This window comes from Haliaeetus albicilla, chromosome 12, assembly GCF_947461875.1.
Source record: "Haliaeetus albicilla chromosome 12, bHalAlb1.1, whole genome shotgun sequence".
NCBI classification, from domain to species: Eukaryota; Metazoa; Chordata; class Aves; order Accipitriformes; family Accipitridae; genus Haliaeetus; species Haliaeetus albicilla.
The window spans coordinates 16,423,846-16,445,266 of NC_091494.1; the positions used below are offsets into that span (position 1 = coordinate 16,423,846).

Genomic DNA, 21,421 nt, shown 5'->3' on the forward strand with positions numbered 1-21,421 from the left:
TATCACCCAAGAATGTAGCATGATCTCATTAGAGAAGATCACATGGACTCTCCCATCCTTCCCCATATACTTCCCAAATAGCCATAAGGAGTTCAGAAACATACAAGAGGCACAACACCTGAGTGAGCATCAACCCAGCCTACTTTGATCAGGTCAAAACTCACTTTTTTAATATATAATACTAATGAAAAAGGCAAGAATAAAAACATGACATATGAAATCTGCCAGGTCATTTCACAGCTTCTTTCTCAATGGTATTTTTCTGGATTTTAGATGGAACTAGCTGGAAAATCTATTTTGACAGCCTTGCCTCCTTTTCTAGCAGCCAATGCTAATTCACTGAAAGTAAATGTATTGCAGTTATTTCTACATCTATATAAATGTAGAGTGCATCCCACTTTCTTCCAGGAAAGCAAAAAAAAAAAAAAAGTTTCAGTAAGGCTGAAAAGTTTTGAAAGAAGGACACTTTGGTTTTACATTCAAAATCACCGTTTAGAAATTGATTTTGAATTAAGTGATCCTTTCCACACATTTCATTTTGGAGATAATTTCTTTCAGTTCGGGTCTTACACTGTTCTTCAATGGGAAATAAATTTTGAGCTTACAGTATTTACTATGAAGGAAAAAAATCTAAATCTCCCTCAGCTCTATTTTAACCAGTTTCCCAGCTTAACAGAAGAAGCTACCATATACTAACTTACTTTAAATGCAAAAGATTTAAATATGGATTTTGAAATACAGTTTCCTGAGCAGGAGTTTACCAAGCCTTCCTAGTTTTATATTATAGGAAACTTCTACCAATTTCTCTAGTTATCTGTTCCATTAGAATGAAAATTGCAACTTGCCAGCATCCTCAAAAACATTAGAAATTCTAAAAAGCGCAAAATGAAACTCTGCAGCAAACTAAAGTTCAAAACTATCTGTTTATAACAAACCAAACTGGTAGCACTTCCCATGTTAGGCACACGGAAATACTCACTGGATTCCAAGCACTTCCAAGCCAGCTCTATCCTTCTGGCACGTCCAATTACTGCTTCTGTCTCTGATGTTGCTGGACATGCTCCCACAGTTTATAATTCTGCTCTTCTATCCTGCCTTGGAAAGCAAAGACTACCTGTCCAGCCCAGTAGCACTAAAACTTGAGACTCTTGAGTGTCCCTCTCAGAGTTTCTTCACTGCAGAAGCTCTGGACTGATTCAGCTTCCTAAAGACAACATGAAAGGGAATAAACAAAGCCTAGCAAACCTTAAACTCAAACTGAAGAGCACAGATTTTTTTTTTTTAAATCAATTAAATTCCAGATACATGCTTCCCAAAGTTATCTCAATCCTTCTAAAAGCCATGCTTGCAGACTTGACATTTTGCCTGGGCGTAATCTTTTGGGGACCCACTGCCAGCCCATTCTCTGCTGTCAAGTCAGTGTGTCATGTCTTGTGACTTAGATACACACATGGATTTTTGTCTCATTAAATTACCAGATGACCACTGGAAGAACCTGGTGACAAAGCCATTTGCATCTTCAGTTGTATGGCAACAACCCTTTTCTCTTACTATTAGTAGATAGGAGCTTAACCATATATATTTAGATCTGCTGAGACTTGTTTACCTAGTCAAGTCAGGGAGGGACTTTATTCACTCTGAGATGCTTCATCATACCTTAGATATTTTTCTAAGATGTTACAATCCATAGTAGTCCTTCTTTCTGTCAGAATCACTATATTTAAGTGGCATTAACAGCCTCAGCCCTCTCAAACAGAATGTGAATTATGTTAGCAGCATAGTTCTTTTCAAAATGCTGAATCTCTGTGGACCCTTATTGGAAATGTATTTTTCTGACTCTCTCTATTCGCTCCCACAGCAGACTAGGTAACTCCTTCAAAATCACTGTGTGATGTATAATACAAAGCCTTCTTAATAATATTTTACTGTATCATGCAGGGACCACGCAAGCTGTGTGTTAAGGAGATGAACAGTGGCATGGCAAAAAAGCAGGCCTGGCTCACAAAGAACAAAAGAAAAGCCTTTTATGCGGCAGTAGCAGCTGACAGCTTCAGAGATGGAGTCAGAAGTCTACTTCAGGTAAGCTTTTTGTTTACAGAACACACAGAAGAGCATTACATCAAAGCATCCCTTTATGTAAAGCATTACTGTTTACTCCTTAAGAAGTCCTGTGTATATATGGATAATGTTATAAACAGAAAGGGCATTCTGGGGGTACATGTATATTATTTTACAGGTTACTTCATAAAGAGATCTAGTTCTGGGCTATGGAATTATGACACAAGGCAGACTGATTCTCTCCTAAATGAACAAGACACTATTATTAAAAAAAGAGAGGCATCTACAGGGCAACATATGAATGTCTCTGCAGCCAACACTTGATACACTTCAAAGCAATTCTATTGTTTAGTATTATGCAGCATATTAAATATCTGAGAATATTTTTGCATTAATTGAAAACTGAAAATGTGTAATATACATTTTCTGCAAACAGATAGAAGGCCATCTAAATAAAAGAGTCTGCAATATTTTTATATTATTCCAAGAATACAGCAGATCATTTCCAACAGTCCATTTAAAACAGCCTTAATGAAGGCACAGAGGCACTATTTTCATATTTCCCCATCTCCCTCTCTCTCTCACTTATATGAATATTTAAACATACAGGTACTGAGGCAAAATGTAGAGAAAACTCCCATCCTTTGCACAAAATACACTGCTGAAAAGACATCAGTGCAAACTGAGACAGTAGGAGATTGACTGAAATACCTGGGTAAGTCAGGTCCTCCAGGTTCAAGGCAGCCTACCAGGACTCTTTGTACACTTACTGAATGGGCAGTACAATTGAGCAAGATGAAATATTATTAATAAAGATCCCTTTGTTCTATCAAAGCCTCACAAGGACACTTCATCTTGGGTTTATACATTGTCTCAGCAGGAGATCCTTTTGATGTTTTTGAGAACTGTTACCATCTAATGATCTCTTCCTTTCCATTACAACTTAAACACTATTGCCAAAGTCAACTACTGGACCACAAATAATTCCCTTCCGGCAAACAGAAGGATAACCATATCATCATTATTGTAACCTAAGGACATCTGCATTCCTTTGCCAACCAATCATCCATTTCAATGTAAATAGTGCAGATGTATCAGTGCTACTCAAAAAAAAAAACCCACCAAGGTTCCAACAGTTTTTACCTATTTTCTTTTTGCTAGTAGTAAAAATTAGCAAGTGTAACAACGTGATGAGCTGGTGTATTTGTGGGTCTCCTCCTGAAGGTTCCCAATACATTTATTATCTATAAAAATTAGGTTAGCTGAATCTAGATCTGACAACCCTTACTTGTTCAGGTTTTAGCATCCAGGCCCAGTTTTGAAGGCAATCTAATATCTTGACAAACCTTTTATTCTTCCTGTTTATAAAATGTAATTTTATCTATAAAGCATGACACCTAATTTTGGAAAATCTTTTGGAAAGAAACCAGCAAACAGCAACAGTTTCTAAGTGCAAGGCAAAAAAATTATTCTTAACAGGATGTGCCTTCTCTGTGTATCTGGGCTGTTTTAAGAGACTTCAGACCCAGTTCATCTGTTGATAAAAGCTTTATGCCATTATGTTAGAATAAGCATACATACAGTGCTTGAACTCTCTCTTGATTCCAAGTTATTGAACCGTTTTAATGAGAGCATGTCAGAAGAAATGCAAATGAATGCTAATTTAGCAAAACTACACTTCTGTCATCTAAAATTATTTATAGTTGGAATGATTTAGAGCTAATCTTTCTGCTTTCTGCAAGGGTATGAGCATGAAGGACATTCATGAAATGCAATCTAGTTATATGTGTCTCCAGAACATTATTTCAGTTATCTTTTGCCATTACTTTTCATTTACAGTAAAAGCATGTGTGTGTACCTTCTCAAGCAGTGTTTTAATATTGTTAGGCCTCAGGCTTGGGTAGAATGAAACCAAATACCTTGGTGATTGGATTTAAGAAGGACTGGAGAAATGCCACTGCCACGCAAGTTGAAAACTATGTGGGCATTATACAGTAAGTCACAGTTCAGCATCTCCTTTTTTACTCCTCTTAGACCAGATTTATACAGCATTTCCATACAGAATTTGACATGTAGAAACAAGGTAAGAAAATACCTACAAATCTGGGTTCACACATGGCGAGCTATGCAACAGAAGCTTCTGCCCATTAAAAAAGGCTCCTTGGCTTCACACACCTAGCAAGACCTGCTTAGGAAACACCTGGCACTATCAGAGCTGATGTGGCTTGACAATGCTACATAAAGAAGCTGCACTGCTGTCAGCAGTGCTTTTGCAGAACTGCATTTTCCCATTTTTAGTGGGCAGGAGCTCAGAGAAAAACAGCCCTGATGTACATACTTAGGGAATAAGAGAACATCATAGAATTCTTCTTTTAAGCCTAGGAGACAGAGGAAGAGCCTTGCTTCAAATCTCATGTGTGCCTAAGGCTCAGCAGCTCTGTGGGTTGGGATTTAGCTAGGAAACAGTCATTTAGAAACAGGCTTCTCATAGATTCTTGCTCAAAATTCACCTGTAAAGCTGAAGCAAGTTAAAGAACAACAAAACCCACCCCAGCTTTGTTATTTCCTCAGAAAAAGGAGAAAAAAATTGCCCAATGGCAGCCTAGTTCATAAAAAGTATTGTCAGAAACACTCATTTCAGCAATAGCCTATCTGTTCCCATGCCCAATGATACCCTTTTTTTAAAGCAGGGAAGAAAGTTGGTAGTACTTAATCTTGGGCAATTCCTTCTGCAATTTTACCCAGACCAGCCAAGTACATGGCAGCAACACCTCCCTGTGAGCACTAACACTTTTACTGATCTGCTTAAAGTAGCTTTCCTCATCAACATGCAAGATATGAAAGGATATATTCTTTTTCTTTCTTTTCAGTGATGCCTTTGATTTTGAGCTCGGCATGATTATAGTCAGAATTAGCCAAGGATTTGATATATCTCAGGTCCTCCAGGTTCAAGGTATGTGGCAACTCAATAGCTGAATATCTATGCTGGTTACATGCTCAGCACGGGAAGGAATCTGCCCGATGCTCTTAGAGTCATCGTCCGGTTTCTAGAATAGTTCCTACACCCATAACTTCTACAGTTCTTCCTTGCTTCTGCAGTTTCAGTACTGCCCAAAATATTTGTTGAAGCACTGGCAGTGACAGGAGGCCAAGCCTCACACATTAAGGGGCTCGGCACACCAGAGAACTCCACTCCCAAAGCACTTCCAGCACAGGCACAGACTAAAGCAGTAAAATCATGCTGTGCCACAGCAACCAGTCACTCTGCAGCATGTTTCCTTCCTGCTCTTGGCACATCTTCCTCCCTCTGCCTACCCGAGATCTCTGGGACTGGCAGGAATCAGGAAGCTGCACTTTTGGTACCACCTCTATGGAATGTTGGGGCCCAGAATGTTCCCACCCACACAAAAATCTGGAACCCACGGGAAACATAGTTCTCTTGTTCACTTTTTTGTTCATTCTTCCTTAGGTTAGCAGTGCCTTTCTCAGGGGCAGAGGGAAAATCTTCCACCATACCACAACCATTCAGGGAGACATACCATGTGGGTGGAAAAGGTAGAGGGAAACAGAGCATGCAGTCAAGCTACACCTAAATGAAGGGCTTCCAAAAGCCATGTACAATGGTGGCCTTCATTTTTCCTTTTCCTCTTTAGGACACAGAGGTCTTACTGGTTCCTCAGGTACCCTGGGGAGGGAATGATTCCATATAAAAATCCCATCAGAACAATTCTCTACGTTTTCAGTACAATAATTTTCCCACTTCTCATAAGCTTGTCCACTTGAGCAGACAGATGCAGCCTAAACCTGGACATTACTCCTAGCATCCCTTGTCGTCCCCACCAGACAAATGTTTTGTGTTATAAATGAATTAGATAAAATCTATAGACAAGGAACATAGGCAGGCATAAAAAGAATGGCGACTCTTTGCTGCCGCCTGCTGTAAATCTGCCGCCAGCTTCTACCCAGAGAAATGCAGACCACGCTCAGAACTGCTGGGGAGAACACCCAGAAAGGACATAAGTCCCTTAGCTAATTAAAACCAAAATTAACTCCCCATTAAAAAGGACGAATTCTAGGATGAGGCAACCCTCAAAAGCAGATCATCTCTCAGAATTAAAAGGCGCCAGAGACTCCTTTAAAGAAACAAGGGTAGATGAATATTTACCTAGCAGACTGGCAGCTTGATGTGCATGGAGAGCTACAGGGCAAAACTACGGGGACTTAAGAAAAAATTCCAAACTAATCATGCTTTTTTTTCTCTCCTCTATTGACACCTGAAAGAGATCTGCCTCTTTGCTTGATGTAAGTCAGAAACTGACTGCTCAGAAGATACAGTCATTAGAACACCAGTGAAATTACAGCAAATACCAAATACTAACTTTGCATTCTTACAAACTAGCAAACGTTCTCCAAGTGTTAAAACATAAGGAATCAGAAAGAATTAGGAATGCCGGGGGGGGGGGGGGGGGGGGGGGGGGGGGCGGGGGGCACAACCCTCAAATACTTGGAAATGTTTTGAAGCAGATACAAAGTCTCTGTACTGGAAAAACCGAAATTTTAGTTTTGAGAAACCATTAAATTAGTGACTATCATCATGTCTAATAATCAGGAGCACATGGCTGTCATGGATTCTAAAGTAATTATATTCTTTTCTGTTGGCAACTGAGTGTGCCAATAGAGCTAACAATGTCTAGATAGTGAGAGTTTGGGGTGTTTTTTTAAAATATGTCTTAAATAAATTTACCTCACTCTTAGTTCACGTATTACTCAAATAGAAGTTTCCTTATGAAAAAAGCTTTCCGCAGGCAAATGCCTGGATCATATTAATTAGTGCCTCACCATAATATATTACACAATAACACGTGGTACCTTCTTCTTAGCAAAAGTCCAATATTGCTAAGATGAAATTGTTCTTTTACATTACTGAATTTACAGAATTGGTTAGCTAAATCTTACATCTTTGCAGCAAATGCTGAAAAAATTAAAACATTAAAAATATTTCAGCATGGAAACTGATTGCATGTTCAGGATCCTTACATATTTCTGAGAATCTCAAAGTCCAAAGCCATGTGACCTTGTTGTTAGAATAGGGACCCAAGGGCTAGAACTCAATACCTCAGCTTTCTCACTTTAGGAAAACAGCTTTTGGGGAAAGAAACCAAACAAACAAACCCACAAACATAACTCAATAAATAGTATCTCATGTATCTATTAAAATACAGTAATACCGAATTTGATCTGGAAAAGGAAATCTGAGGGCAGCTGAATAGCACTTTAGTACACACCACTGCTGTAGGCATGGGCACCCTAAGTTAGGGCTTCTAGATATGAACTCAGCTTCCTTCTCCCTATTGGTTTGCAAGGAAAAAACATTTTAAAAGAGGTTTTTCCTCCCGGCAGCTTTACATCATGTATAAAGTACTAGAACAGCAACAACATCACTGCCATTATTTCAGTAAGTGATTTAATTTAAAATAGAAAGTGATGTGTTACCAGTTCCCTTACTTTTTGTAATATACAGAGGAATTCGAGAAGCTGGAGCAGGAAAGATTGGCACTGGAAGCTACCATTAAAGAAAATGATTTTGAAGAAGGAAAAAGTGGCATCTGTGGATTCTTCAGAAAAGCCAGCTCATTCAATTTCTCAAAACATGAAACAAAAAAGGGTAAGTTCCAAAATGACAACTTCTTCCTGACCCTTCAATGCATCACATTTTCACCAATGTGCAAACTGGACTTTGACTCTAAGCCAAAAACACAGAAGCCCCTGTAACAGGACCTACCCTATGCAAAGCTGTTTGGGTGGCCACAACCACGTAATGCAGAATAGAGTGAGCATCCATTGCTGGTAGGACACGCTACCTCATATAACATGACCAATTTGCACCCCCCACCCCACCCCCCCCAGTCATTTGCTAGATAAGCTCAGCTTCTGTTGAATTCTATTTGTCAGAAATAGCACATGGTTATTAAAGTTTGAGGAATACAGAACAAGTTGGGTTTGGGTTTGTTTGGTTGGGTTTTTTTAATAAGGTGTTTTCAATTTTTAAACAGAGGCCTTTTTTCCTCCTCTTTAAAGAAAACAGGAACATATGCACAATATTCAGGGAACAAGCAATCTCACTTTATTCAGTATATACACACACATGCACAAACCCAATACCCAGCTGAAAAATAGGTAAAAAACAGCACTACTGCTCTATATTCTAAGCATAATTTCATAAAAATGCACAAATGAAGGTGGTAAAAGTACTGAAAGTACATATACAGAACGCTGTCAAGTAACTAATTAACACATAACTTAAATGTATAGGTGATGAAATCGAAATTACATTTCAAATATAGTAAAATGATGCAGAAATACAGACAGAATTAAAGGTATTATTTCACAGTTGCTAGGCTGTAATGATAATGACCCACCTGAAGCCATGCTTGTACGCAGACAAGTATTTTCAGAATTTTCACCTGCAGAGACTATTACATCTGGCTGTGCATGCAACTCCCACAGGTATCAAGAAGATCTACAGACTGGAAACATAAAATGTCATTATTCTTTACTTGGCAGACTTCAGTTCATTTTGCAAGCTTCAGTAGAATATATTTTTATAACAAATACCACAAGACTGTGTACCCCTTTTTCAACTACCCTTTTCGATTTAGTTCAGAAAGGCATAAAGAAAATATGTATTACACACTTTGGCTCTATATATGAGACAGATGATGTTAATAAATATCCCTGCCTCTCTGTTTTGCTTATACATTCATCCTCCCCGGAGTTGTTGCATCTTCCAGCATAGATGTAGAGGAAAGCCAATAACTGCTTTAGAACTATCCTGTCCACACTCTAGAAATACAGGAAAAATAAACAAAGCATTTTCAGAACCTAGCAGATCAGAGTAAAACCTCTAAAGAAGCCTGTTTGCTCCATTTAAAATACTGCTCTGACACCACCTCTTTGAAATCATCAAAAGAGAAGCAGTAATAAAGCCACAGGCTTCAAAAGATAGAATGAGAGAAGATATTGTTAGTACACAGGCAAGACTGTACCTTTTAAAGCCAGCCAAGCAAACAGCAAGAATCAAAGTTTATTTTCAATTAACAATGATCCTCTCAAGCATAGGGAAGTTGCCCTATACGCTTATGTTTTCTGCCTTCCAGGCTCAGCTTCACCCATGCTCTCGATGTACCCTGTTAGCTCTCTTTGTCCACCATTACTGTGCATTTCAGGCAGCTCTGTATTTTACAACAGACAGCTGAGCTTGAAAATAATGCAAAATAATGCCATTTACTTCTAAAATCTATCAGATATTTCCCAGTTGCTTTTTAAGGTCCCAGTGAATTTTAGGTTAACTAAAAAGATCCAGAGAACAAATAATGAGATAACCCTTTTCAAGATGTTATAATCTAGTGACAAAGTACTACACAAGCTTTGGTTTCTGTCTGTATTTGTATATTAAAAGTCCATAGCATCTGCGCTGTAAATTTTTTCAGATTTAAAGCATAGAAATTATGTCAGAAAAGTTCATTTTCCTGAAGCTTTCTCTCCACTTGACTCCCTAAAGCTACTTGTTGCCTCACTTGTCAGAAATCCTTCCATATTTCTTTCTCATTACAGAGAGTACCATTAACACAATACAGTCAATGCATGTGGGTGAATTCAATCAGAAGCTGCTAGAAGCCAGCACTCAATTTAAAAAGAAGCAAGGAAAAGGTACAATTGACATTTGGTGGCTGTTTGATGATGGAGGTAAGGAATTTGAGTAAGAACTGCAGGGAGAGAGATTTCTGTGCTAGCAAATATAAAAACCGGCTTGGGAACTTGCACAAAACTGTTTTCTTTTAACAATACATAGTCAATTTTCTGTCTGGTTTAAATGTTTTAAGATTAACTTACATCCAACACTGATGAAGTGAAGGATGGAGTTTTTCTCATGCAATGCACTAATTTGATCTTCTTGCAATTTTATATGTTGTTCCAGGTCTAACAATCCTGATTCCTTACATTCTAACTATCAGGAAGAAGTGGAAAAATTGTAAATTAAGGATCTTCACTGGAGGAAAAGTCAATAGGATTGAAGAAGAAAAACTAGTGTAAATATAACTATATTTGTCTCACTGTTTAAGGAGTTTGAATTGATGCTGAATATAATGCATATAGAGCAGGAAGCTGGGAATTTCTCAGCACAACTGATTTGTTGTACTGTGGGCAGCATGAAAAAAAATTATACACTTGATAGGAAGGTGTTGAGGTTATGGCATAGCCCTCAAGGCTCAATGTTAATGGCAATTACCAAAGGAAACTCACATCCAGCAATTTTTGCCATTAACAGCTCATATTCCCTTCTCTAAAAAGAGTGGTCTGCACTCTGTAATGAGAATATAATTAGTTTTATGGGATTTACATGAGGTTGTCCAGTTAACAGTAAGTGAAATTGCACATGAAGCTTCTCATATGCAAATACGACAGACAGATAGCTCACATAAATGTGATTAACCATGGTAAAATGTAAAGAAGTTAAAAAGCAAGTTAATCAACTCTAAGACCAAGTTGATTTGACTTAGCTTTTTAAAAAAAGTCTAGATTTCATAATCATCATTAGCCTTCAAGCAAATGAAAGGTACTAATATAAACTTATTTTCATCATCACTCTATATAGGACCTTTTCTTCCAAAGCCCTTTACACACTAGAGTCACAGCCATTTCACCACTGGTGGAAGCAGGCCAATTTGCAATGGAAGTCAGTAACTGCTTAACAAAGAGCAGCAGCACCATGCAGCAAGTAAAAAAAACATATCCAACCAAAACTCTAGTGGAAAACAAGCACGAAGGATGCAAGGACAAGAGTTAGAATTTAGCCAGCACCACTAGGATTACGAAACAGTGCCTCAGAAAGACAGCTGCCACAGGGATGCTCCCTTAAGCTTTTGCTTTCACATAAAACAACCTTTACTGCACTGTGGCTCAGTCAGTTGTAAGGATTACCCTAAAGTTAACATATTTCTGTAGAAGAGATCCACAAGTGTTTGCACAAACTGTTCTTATTGTTGGGTAAAAAAAGCCTTACAGCTGCTCAAGGACCTGCAGGGAAGTGTTCTCTCCTCCCTGTCCAGAGTCTGCCCAAGCTTGGCTGTTCAGGACCACAACTAGCTCCTGGATCTAAGCACTCAAGTCACCAAATTTTGCTAGGAGGAAGTCGGAGGTTTTGACATCAAATGGGATTTGTCAAAACATGACAGATCTTCACAGAGGCGGTTCTGGCACCTGCATACACTGCTTGTCCTACAAAAGCCAGAGTGAAGAGCATGGTCAGTACAGTTAACAATGACCTAGTTTGTCTCCAAGAAAACAATGTGTGTATGTATTTCTACCTAAACACTAGCTTTCCTCAACAGCACATTCTACCCACCACACACAGAAGCCTTCAAAGACACAAATCTCCAGAGGCCAGGTGGTTACTGAATTCCCTAGGTAGATCTAATACAACAACATCCAAGTATAATTTCATCCATTGTATTTGCAATTCAGAAATTAAATTTACCTGGACTTTTGCTAATATGTAATTCCCCAAATATTAAAACCTTTCTACAGAAGTTGAGACTTTGCTCTTTCAGGTGTTCAAAACAAGGATTGCCCCAAGGGACAACAACATTTATATAAGCAGTATATTGTTCTTTTATAAAAAAGAACAAATACATTCTCAGGTCATAAGCAAATATGTATTTGTATCATGGTTTGCTCCTAGGAACAGTCTCACCTTTTCAAATTCCAGACCTTACATACCAAAAAAAACCCCCAAAGCCAAAACAAACACACTAACCCCAAAACAAAAAACCCCACCAAGTTCCCAACCATGCTTCAACCAAAGGCAAAAACCAACCTAACTAAACCTGCCTAACCTTAGCACAAACACACACAAAACTATAAACTACTCCTCCTGTGAAGTGGGGCAGAAAAGCAAAGTGTTCTCTTTTATGAGAATATGTAAAGACAACCTGTGAGTAGATCAATACAAATTCATAAATGAAACAGATTCTTTAAGTATTGCATATCAATGTACCCAACCAAATTTTCACCAACACATACACCACCAGTGTTGTACACACTCCACACATAGAATTCTGATTATAATAGAATATCAAAAGCCTTCTCTAAGTATTACAGAATTCTGTCCTACTATGTTGAATATTTTTCCTTTATAATTCAAGCCTTTGCAAATACTTAAAATACCATTTTTTCCCAAAATGTAAACAACCTTCCCTCCGTTTGCTACTCATTTCCATTTTTTGTAATTTTCATCGATCATCAGTTAAATGAATTATACTACAGCAATCACATCAATCCAGTTCTGTAATTGGAAACTGAAACACTAAAGCATTTAAAGTAATTTGTCATATACTTAAAGATAATGAGACAACTGCATTTGATATCTTAACTCATTTATGAGTGCTCTTTGATGCAAGGCACTCAAATATAGTGATAAAATGTTCTCTCTTTTGTTTTCAGGATGGCTTCACTTCTAAGCAAATTCAGAATAAAATTTGCTGATATTAATATCATTTGTGATATCAATATAAAGCCCAACAAAGAGAGGTAAGAGACATTACCAAAATTCATTATTTAGCAGCCAGCCTTTATCAAAAGCTTGTTTCTTTTATGTTCAGCATTAAAAAAAAAAAAAAAACCTGCAAAGAACAACACTGTCACTTCCCTGCAATCATTTTCTAAGTACCTAGAGCAGGAAAAAGGAAAGAACCTTTTAACAATCACAACTCAAAGGTTCAAAACTATAGGCAGCCTTTTTCTTTATGTTGTAATGATATGACTTAATTTTAATAAAGACTAATTAGACACCATACTTACAAGCAACTAAATTTAACAGACATTTTATGATGGCTTTTCATATCTCTTTAGGTTGCAATAGACTTCCCTTCATCACATTATTCAGTCAGTCACAATTCTCTTGTAAACTCACCATCTCTGCCAACTCAGCCTTCTGGATTTTACCATTAATTCATTAACTTAACATTTTTCTGGCCAAACATAAGCATACTTCTCCTTTCCCACGAGGACGATACTGTAATACTCTCCTATCATTCAATTATAATGAAGGTCCAATGTTTTTAAAAAACTAACTTATCTCCCGAGTTGATGCTCTTAGGCAGAGTTTAAGAAGTTGGTAAAACAGTGCTCAGGAAGCTCCACCTCCAACTGTATTAGCTAAAAAAAAAAATAAAATCTTCAAGTCCTTGCTTTCTAAAACATATCTCTATAGAAATCACCTATTCTGCTTTATATAGACAAAAGCACATAGCAAGTTACTCAGGGAATAACTGAATCCTAACTCAATTCACAATATTTCTCTTGGTCTTAAAGATCCTCTGAAAATGTTCTCATCTTGCTATGCTCTCTTCCATCCCATCCTTTACTCCCTTCTTGATAGGCCCATAGCTATTTCATAGTCAAAGAGTTCCTCTTCTCCACCCAAAGCCTTTTCTCTGAGTTCAAGTGCAATCTCAGGTTAGTATCTTAAACCTTCTATGTCCTGTTTCTACACACACACATAACTTTGCAAAAACAATATTAGATTCACCAGTGTTTCTACAGTGCATTGGAGATTTTGACTTAGGAAACGCAATTAAAGAACATAAAGATTTTATGACTAGATACCTAAAGTCACTTATTAGTGCCCTCTTGATCTCTGAGTTAATATTTTTTTATTATACAAGAACTGTGTATAATAGTTCTCTTTTTTCCAGTACTATGCAGTGATTTTACATAAATAAAAGTTATCAAAAAGAATTCATATCTGGCATTAACATAAAAACCAAACACATTTGCTGCATCAGCACTATCGGAACACAACAAGTGAATATTGTGCCAGACGCTTGCTAGACCACTGTATCTCTCTCCCAGCTGGCATCTCGGTCATTTCACTAATAAGAGGATTATCACTTTTACATACTGAAACAGACACTAAGGTTGTTGACAAACTCTCCAGCAACTTAGCAACAACAACATTAAACGCTGCATGTCACAGCCTTTAACCCATCTCTTGATTTCCCGGCCATGTAACAAAGTCCAACCTGTGTCCAGCCCCCTGTTTGTTTCACTACACAGTGAGTGAGGCCTGTCAGCATCAAGTGCTCATAAAAATACACTTACATTAATATAAAAGAAACTCCCTGAGGTCTCTGTGGGATGATAGAAACTTTCAACAAATGGGCAAGCAGGGAAGTACAGAAGGATGATAAGCTTGTCCGAATGATGACAGTCAAAAACCTCAAGAATCAAATTGAAATTTAGAGAGAAAATATGTGGAAAAGTTGGGAGTTGAACATAAATCTGACCCCCCCATATAGCAAAAAACCTACAGCATTTCCTTCAGCCCCTTGCCACAGATTTATATCACCTGTTTCTCCATTTCTTTAACACTGTAACAGTAAAACTGTACCAGTCAGGTGCTGGAGCTGATTGCTGCAGGTAATGCTAAAACAATAATAAAAGCTCAGTATTTATGAGGAGACATATATTCATTGTTAACATTAGAACCAATATACTGCAGTTTGGAGTTACTGTAGAACTAATTTCAGTATTTTTGCTACCACCAGGAAAATGCAGAAAATTCTCTGCAACTATAATAGGCCAAATGCAGTGTTTAATTATCCTCAAATAACCTTTTAATTATCCTCAACCAACCCCAACATATTGAAGTGGCACAGATATAACTTGGGGCACAATGTAGCAAAGAATTGTTAAGGATTTTGCATGTTTTTCAGCCACAATTATAGTCAGTGGGGCCTGCTATACATAGTTATCTGTGAATTAAGTTAGTGAGTTCATACCCTGCAGCAAGGCCTCCATTGTAATTCCTGTTTCAGCTGGAAGTTCTTTGAAGAGATGATTGAACCGTATCGCCTCCATGAAAGCTGCAAAGATATAACAACTGCTGAGAAATTAAAGCGAGAGACACCATGGAAAATTACAGATGCAGAGCTGGAAGCATTCAAGGAGAAGGTAAAGCCTTGCCTACCTTTTCACACGTGTACCTTTTCTTACGCTCCAGATGTTTGAAGCAAGTAGTAAGAAAATGTGAAATACCAGATATGGAATTAGAAATATGACACGTACAAACCTTTATTTGATATTTACAAATTGGATTCATATTGTAAACACTGCAGAGGTGTGTTATGATTGCATTATTCAGCACTTTGTAAGACATTGGCATGTTTACACAGTATTTTCCAGGCTGATGAGGAGTTCTGCCCACATCAGAGCCAGCCAAATGAAAACCACCTCTGAACGAGAAGCCACACAGTGCTGCACTGAGCCTGAGCTAATAAGATCTTCTGAGAGATTTATTAAATGGCTCCACTGTTTTAGAGCTTGAACCTCTTAAAGAGTGCAGTTCCAAACATTCACCACTTGGGAAATTGAGAACTGAATCCAGACCCTACAACTGGATCTAGAAATTTTTCCAAAGGCACGATTTAACATGGATTCTTACCTCAATGGCAGAGTGAAGACTAAACCTGCCTACAACACAGGAGTTCTCCTGCAGTTCAGAAGCACTCTAAGGCTGATGTTGGCTGATCCACTGGGTGAATTAGAGCCCAGGCTGCTCTTTAATTTTGTTGGAGCGCACCTTTTTAGCAATGAAGCGCCCGGCTTCATCAGGCCAGTGCCAAAAGGATACTGCAAACTCTTCCACCCTTAAGAGACAAGTTGTCCTGTAACTCAGAGAGAATTAATCTAGCAATTTTATTTATGGTTCCTGCTGGATTAACCTGAGTGCACTGAGAGTTTAGTTATCTCCACTTTATGGTGCTGGTAACTTCCTCAGCAGAGCAAGGATAGCGATTCTGAGCTCAGAGCCGCTAGAGGTCACAGCCTGACACATTAACATAAGCTGAAATCAATGGTGATTTAAGATAGCACACTATACACTATGGACTGCAGCAGCTGGGAAGCAGACTGACTGCTCACTGTATTACCCTTTTCATAGATTTGATAACCAGCATAAAGTTATGGTAGTCAGCTGTGGGCAGAAAACTTTTGAAGTACTCTCAGCATAAATCATCAAAACTTGGGAGTCAGAGCCCCTAGAACATATCAGTATAAAAGACAACAGGAACGTAATCCGAGATACCCACACCTGCGTGCAGAACAAGTGAGGTTACAACAGGAAAAAAAAAATACATGATTAAGCTTGGTCTTGTCTAGGTCACTAACCAAGGAACAAGGAAAAAAACCTGTAAGTTGAAAGCAGTCAGCAATATGAAAATGCTAAATCTCTGTATAAAACAAGAACAGTAATAAAAAGTTTAGCTTACACACCTGAAGAGATATGCCCCTTATCTTCAGAAATAAGGCAGTTCTGGGAATCTTGCAAAGGACATTAGAACACATTTAAAATTCAACAGAGAAAAACCCTGGCAGCACAGATAAACGGTGATGTTATAGGATGACTCTCATGAGATAACAACTGGCTAAATTATGAGGATTCTTACCTATATAACATGTGTAAAAGAACAGCGAAATTTCTGTAGAGAAGGAAAATTTAAGGTCTGAATGGAGAAAAACCAGCTCTTTACCTTCTCCACGGAAAGAGAGAATAATTTATAAGACCAGTTAAGATACATCTATCTCCCACGCTGCCACCTCCCTGTACACAAACCTGCCCTGCTCTCTTGTTCCCTATGACTTGTGTTAAGTTATAAAAACTTTGAGGGCCTTAGCTTGACCATAAAGTAATCTTGGCCGAATCTCAAAGTAACAGCCATTTATGCAATTTGTAAAAGTCCATACAAACACACAATACATAAAGCAGCTATGTCTTACTCCAGACCCCCGGTCTCCTATTTAAGAGAGGAATTTCTGGCAAGGTGCTCCTTTACACACTGATGTTCAGCCGTACTGGCATGGCAGCTGGAGACTTAAAAAATACATGAATTAACATGTTAACTGCCATCAAACAATAGCACAAAGGAGGTTCTGCACAGTTCCTATACTCAATAGCCAAATAAATACTTTAAAACTATGTCTGAACCAGCTCTGGTACGGTGTCAGTACAAAAATAATCCCCATCCCCAGGAAGTCTTACACAGTGGTAAAGAAGTCTGGCCCCCATGTAACTATACTAATCAAGAAGCATGGCTTAGCCTCATATTTTGTGATCTCTGTCACTCTGGACCGCAGAGCAGACCTGGCTTTCAATGCTGCCAAAGCAACAGTGGAAAATCTTGCAGGCAATCGGTGGCATAGAAGTCTGTAAGGCACCAGAACTGAGGATCACTAACCTAACTGATTTTTTTCTTTTCCCCGTTTTGTTTTCATCAGAGTTACCGCCAAGTCCGTCTGAATGAACTCTTACAAGAGCATTCGAGGGCAGCTAACCTCATTGTCCTGTGAGTTGCAAGATTTTGGTTCTAACTTAGAGAATAATCTAATGTGTAAAGGGATTCTGGACTAGAGCTCTCATTGAGGGCAAAAATAATCTTTTACATACCTTTTGAAGGACTTGCATCTGGACTGATGGTTCTCTGGGACTACACTGAACATGAATCTTTCCTGGTAGTCCTTGATGGCTTAAAACAAATCTCTACTCATGAAAATGTGTCAAAAATGTAATCTTCATATCCAAATCTACATGTTGAGTGTTACACTTGCTTACTCACCTGCTGAAAACGCACATTTTCCTTTCTTTTCCCCCAACTATTAACAACTCAAAGTTAGAGAAAGGATTCTTTTAGTTTGCACATAACAAATGGAGTCGTTAGCCAACATCTACTTGGAACTATATAAAACTGAATAAGGATTATGCAATTGCATAAAGAAAAAGAAGTCACCAATAATAATTAAAAAAGCCAATTTCAGAATCAATTTTTAGTTAGAGCCACATTTTTTTATACTCAGCTTCAATAAATTAGTTAGTATTTGTGATGCACAGATAAACCTCTTTAGCTCTATTAATTCAGTCTCCAAAAAAGGACTGATGAGGTAATGTTTACCATAAATTGACTCATACTTTAAAACTCCCACCTCACAGTAATTACAGATCAGAAAATAAGATGATGGAATGCAAAACTATGCATGTACTGTATTTTTATCCTTTTTAAAAATCATATTATGTGTGGGTTTCATGACCCCAAAAATGCTTCTTTACCAGTGTAATGTTACAAACAAGCACAAGCAGTCCCTGTCCAGTACAACTAGCCCTGTTAATGGCACTAACCAGGTGAGCAAGAGTTTGCAAGATTAAGGCCTAATGGTAGCTTTGTGCTTTATAAGATTAAAACAATCATGTAGTCTAATGATGAACAGAGTTGTATATGAACAGCTGATGTTTTCTACTCAATATTTAGTGAGATGCATGTTATCAGGGCTACCCCTGTCTTTATAATGTTAATTTTATTTTCTTCTCTGTCTAAACAGGAGTCTTCCAGTGGCAAGAAAAGGAGTAGTGTCTGATTACCTGTATATGGCTTGGCTAGAAATTCTCTCCAAGAACCTTCCTCCAATCTTAATGGTCAGGGGCAACCACAAAAATGTACTGACTTTCTATTCTTAGAAAAACATCAGTGCCTAGAATATCCCTTGCTTGACCTCAACACCTACATTTTTAATGGCAGTGATTTATTAAAGACAAACTTATCTAATACAGATCTAAAAATTAACTAATTGACAGAAATTTTTTCAAAAATCCAGAGCAACACAGTGAAAAATTAGACAAAAAAAATGTAAATGGTCCTGCTGGTGTTACACTCCAGTACAGGCAAAAGAAGGAAAATCTACATATATATATATCTCTATATATCTATATATCTCACATGAGACAGCAAATAATTTGAACACACACAGAAAAAATTCCACTAATTTTATAAGGTATTGAAAATGCTTTTGATATTTATCCTAGAAAGCCAAAATTAACCCCTACAATACAAAATAGATTAAATCTATAAATAAATACTTCTTTCAAATTGCACTGTCATAGTTGCTAATAGACATACAGGAGGATTACAAGGAAACGCACCAGTTTGGAAGAGAGAAAAAAAAACTGTACAGTATCCATCAGGTCAAAGTTATAAATTGAGATAATGCAAGTAGAATACCTGTGATGCTGTTTAATTATAAAATTGCCAAATTAAGACCTATGCCTACAGCAGATGCTTTTACTTAAATTGTTCTGCTAATTTATATTAACTCAAATGCTTCTAATTAACTGACAAACAAAAAAGTTACATATATAAAAATGGACTATATATAACAAGACTTGATAATGAATTTTCAAGCTCTGACATGGAATGTATGATTGCAATAATTAAATGTGGTAAGTAAATTTCACAAAGAAATTAGTGACATACTAAGTATTCTGACAATTTTTGCTATGAATGTAGGGTTAATACAGTCTGACATTATACTTTGGGATAATATGTACAGTGATTTATGTGATTAGAAAACAATAAAAACTCCATTAGCTGAGTTGAATGCCTTATTTTTTGATTTATATAAAATATTTCTCTTATTTTTAGACTTTCTAAATAATATTCATTATACACTAACTTAAAATAAAAGAAATCCATTAAGTTGTGTAATTTCTCTATTTTCTATTCTGCAACATTATAGTACTTTATAATTTCAGCTGTCAATAAAAGCAGCTTCTCTTTTTAGTGGGGAAAGCTACATCATACATGTAAGCATTATTTACATTAAAGACCATTAAAGAACACAGCTAATTTAATTACTGTAGTTCTGCAACTCCTTCGCAGACTTCAAATGAAATCTAAGCCCCAGGAAAGCCAAGGGACCCTGAATTTCACTAAATGTTTATTTTAAAGCAGGCCTCGGCTTCCATCTTTGCTTGAATTATTAGAATTTAACTTGCGGAGGATCTAGCACTCCATCTCCAAAAATGACAAATATTTGATATTCATATTTTTCCAAGTTCAACAGCAGCAATTCAGCAGAACGTGGTAATGTCACCCAATAATCCATGTTTTATTTTCTCCATCTGTTAAAGGCAGGATATGAAATACTGGTATTTTCTCATAATGTTCTTCCTCCGCTCCTTCTTACACTTTTACAACCAGGCTGAAGGATCATTTTGCAGTGTAACTGCATGACACAGATATATGAGTTTCCTAAATATACTAGGCTTCCTGCACAGCTCTGAGCAAACCAAACCTCACATTCCACACCTGCAAAACAGGGAGATTATCCTCATCCTTCACAGCAATGTTAGCAATGATACAGGAGCTCATTACATGCTGTCAGGTCCTTCCACCTTTGTAGAACTGCAACGGCCACCATCTTTCCCACCTCACTTCAGACACCAAACAGGTATAACCTGCATGTGGTACCCAGGCAGCCAATGCAAAGAAAAGAGTTTTTAGGGAGGCTCCGCTTAGGCCTTCTGTAAGTATGTTTCTTATCACAATCTGTGGAAGGAGCTGGGGGAACTGCACACCTACATTAAGCCTTTCAATTATGTACATGAGTGGGGATTGTTTCCTAAATATTCCCAAGCACTGTAATTCTCAATCTACGGGGAACATCAACCCAAACTGATCTGGGGGACCTAAGGAGATCCAAAAAGAGAGCACAATATGAACCAGCAATGGCACTTTCAATACTATTTGCATTTCTCTTTCACAAACACATTGCTGTGGGCATTGCAACAATAAATCCCAAGAGGTACGTTTCCAAATGAACAACAATCAAAAACTAAGTACTAACATACATATCTCTGTAAAAATCCTTGCTTTGACTACAGTGATTAATTAGATAATGTATCCACCCAACAATGTTATAACCAGCAGCACAAACTCTAGATGCACCAGTGCTTAACTACCTGAAAGTGTTACTTCCACAAATTCACAAGTAATTTCAACACAACAGTTTCCTTGGAGCTTCTATTTCTTGTTCCTCACTATGATTTCTGAAGTGTGTGCAAGACCAGTTTGGAGAGCATATTAATTATGGACTATCTTAAATTGCAACTTCTATTGCAAAATTTTGTTAGTCCACCCACCTCCTTTCCCACTCTGTAACAGACACTTCCTCTTTTATATAAATCATGCATAAAACAACTGCTGAATTTTAATCACCATGTTAGTAACTGAATTCTAATTACAAGTTTGCTATCTCTAGAAAAAATATGGCTCTAAAACTGTCTAGCACATTTTCAGCTTTTATCACACTACCAACTCCGCAGGTTTATATAATCTAGGGTTGATTTGATCAGCCACAATAAAAGCAAGCATAGATAAGGTGACCAGGGACATTAAAGTGTGAAAATACTGTTGCTATGAAGCAAGAACAAAGAATATTTTGAGTCTTCTTCAAAAGCCTAGGCATCCTGCACAGC

General features: G+C 37.6%; 1 protein-coding gene and 1 long non-coding RNA gene across 3 annotated transcripts in view; one reads left to right on the forward strand and one right to left on the reverse strand.

Moving 5' to 3' along the window:
* LOC138688043 (uncharacterized) overlaps positions 1–14,984 on the reverse strand; it is a 31,634-nt gene extending 16,650 nt beyond the window's left edge. The window contains exons 1-2 of the long non-coding RNA XR_011327094.1: positions 14,901–14,984; positions 8,478–8,585 (exon numbers count right to left, since the gene is read on the reverse strand). This is a non-coding gene — a long non-coding RNA (uncharacterized lncRNA). The remainder of the gene's footprint in view (positions 1–8,477; positions 8,586–14,900) is intronic.
* Positions 1–19,663, forward strand: part of SLC12A1 (solute carrier family 12 member 1) — a 50,102-nt gene extending 30,439 nt beyond the window's left edge. For both annotated transcript variants that reach the window (XM_069798284.1, XM_069798285.1), the window contains 10 exons: positions 1,939–2,079; positions 3,946–4,052; positions 4,929–5,011; positions 7,580–7,723; positions 9,673–9,804; positions 10,037–10,148; positions 12,562–12,648; positions 14,937–15,072; positions 17,395–17,462; positions 18,490–19,663. In XM_069798284.1, coding sequence (XP_069654385.1) covers positions 1,939–2,079; positions 3,946–4,052; positions 4,929–5,011; positions 7,580–7,723; positions 9,673–9,804; positions 10,037–10,148; positions 12,562–12,648; positions 14,937–15,072; positions 17,395–17,462; positions 18,490–18,625 — 1,146 coding nt within the window. In that variant the 3' untranslated portion in view covers positions 18,626–19,663. The remainder of the gene's footprint in view (positions 1–1,938; positions 2,080–3,945; positions 4,053–4,928; positions 5,012–7,579; positions 7,724–9,672; positions 9,805–10,036; positions 10,149–12,561; positions 12,649–14,936; positions 15,073–17,394; positions 17,463–18,489) is intronic.
* Positions 19,664–21,421: the final 1,758 nt, after the last annotated feature.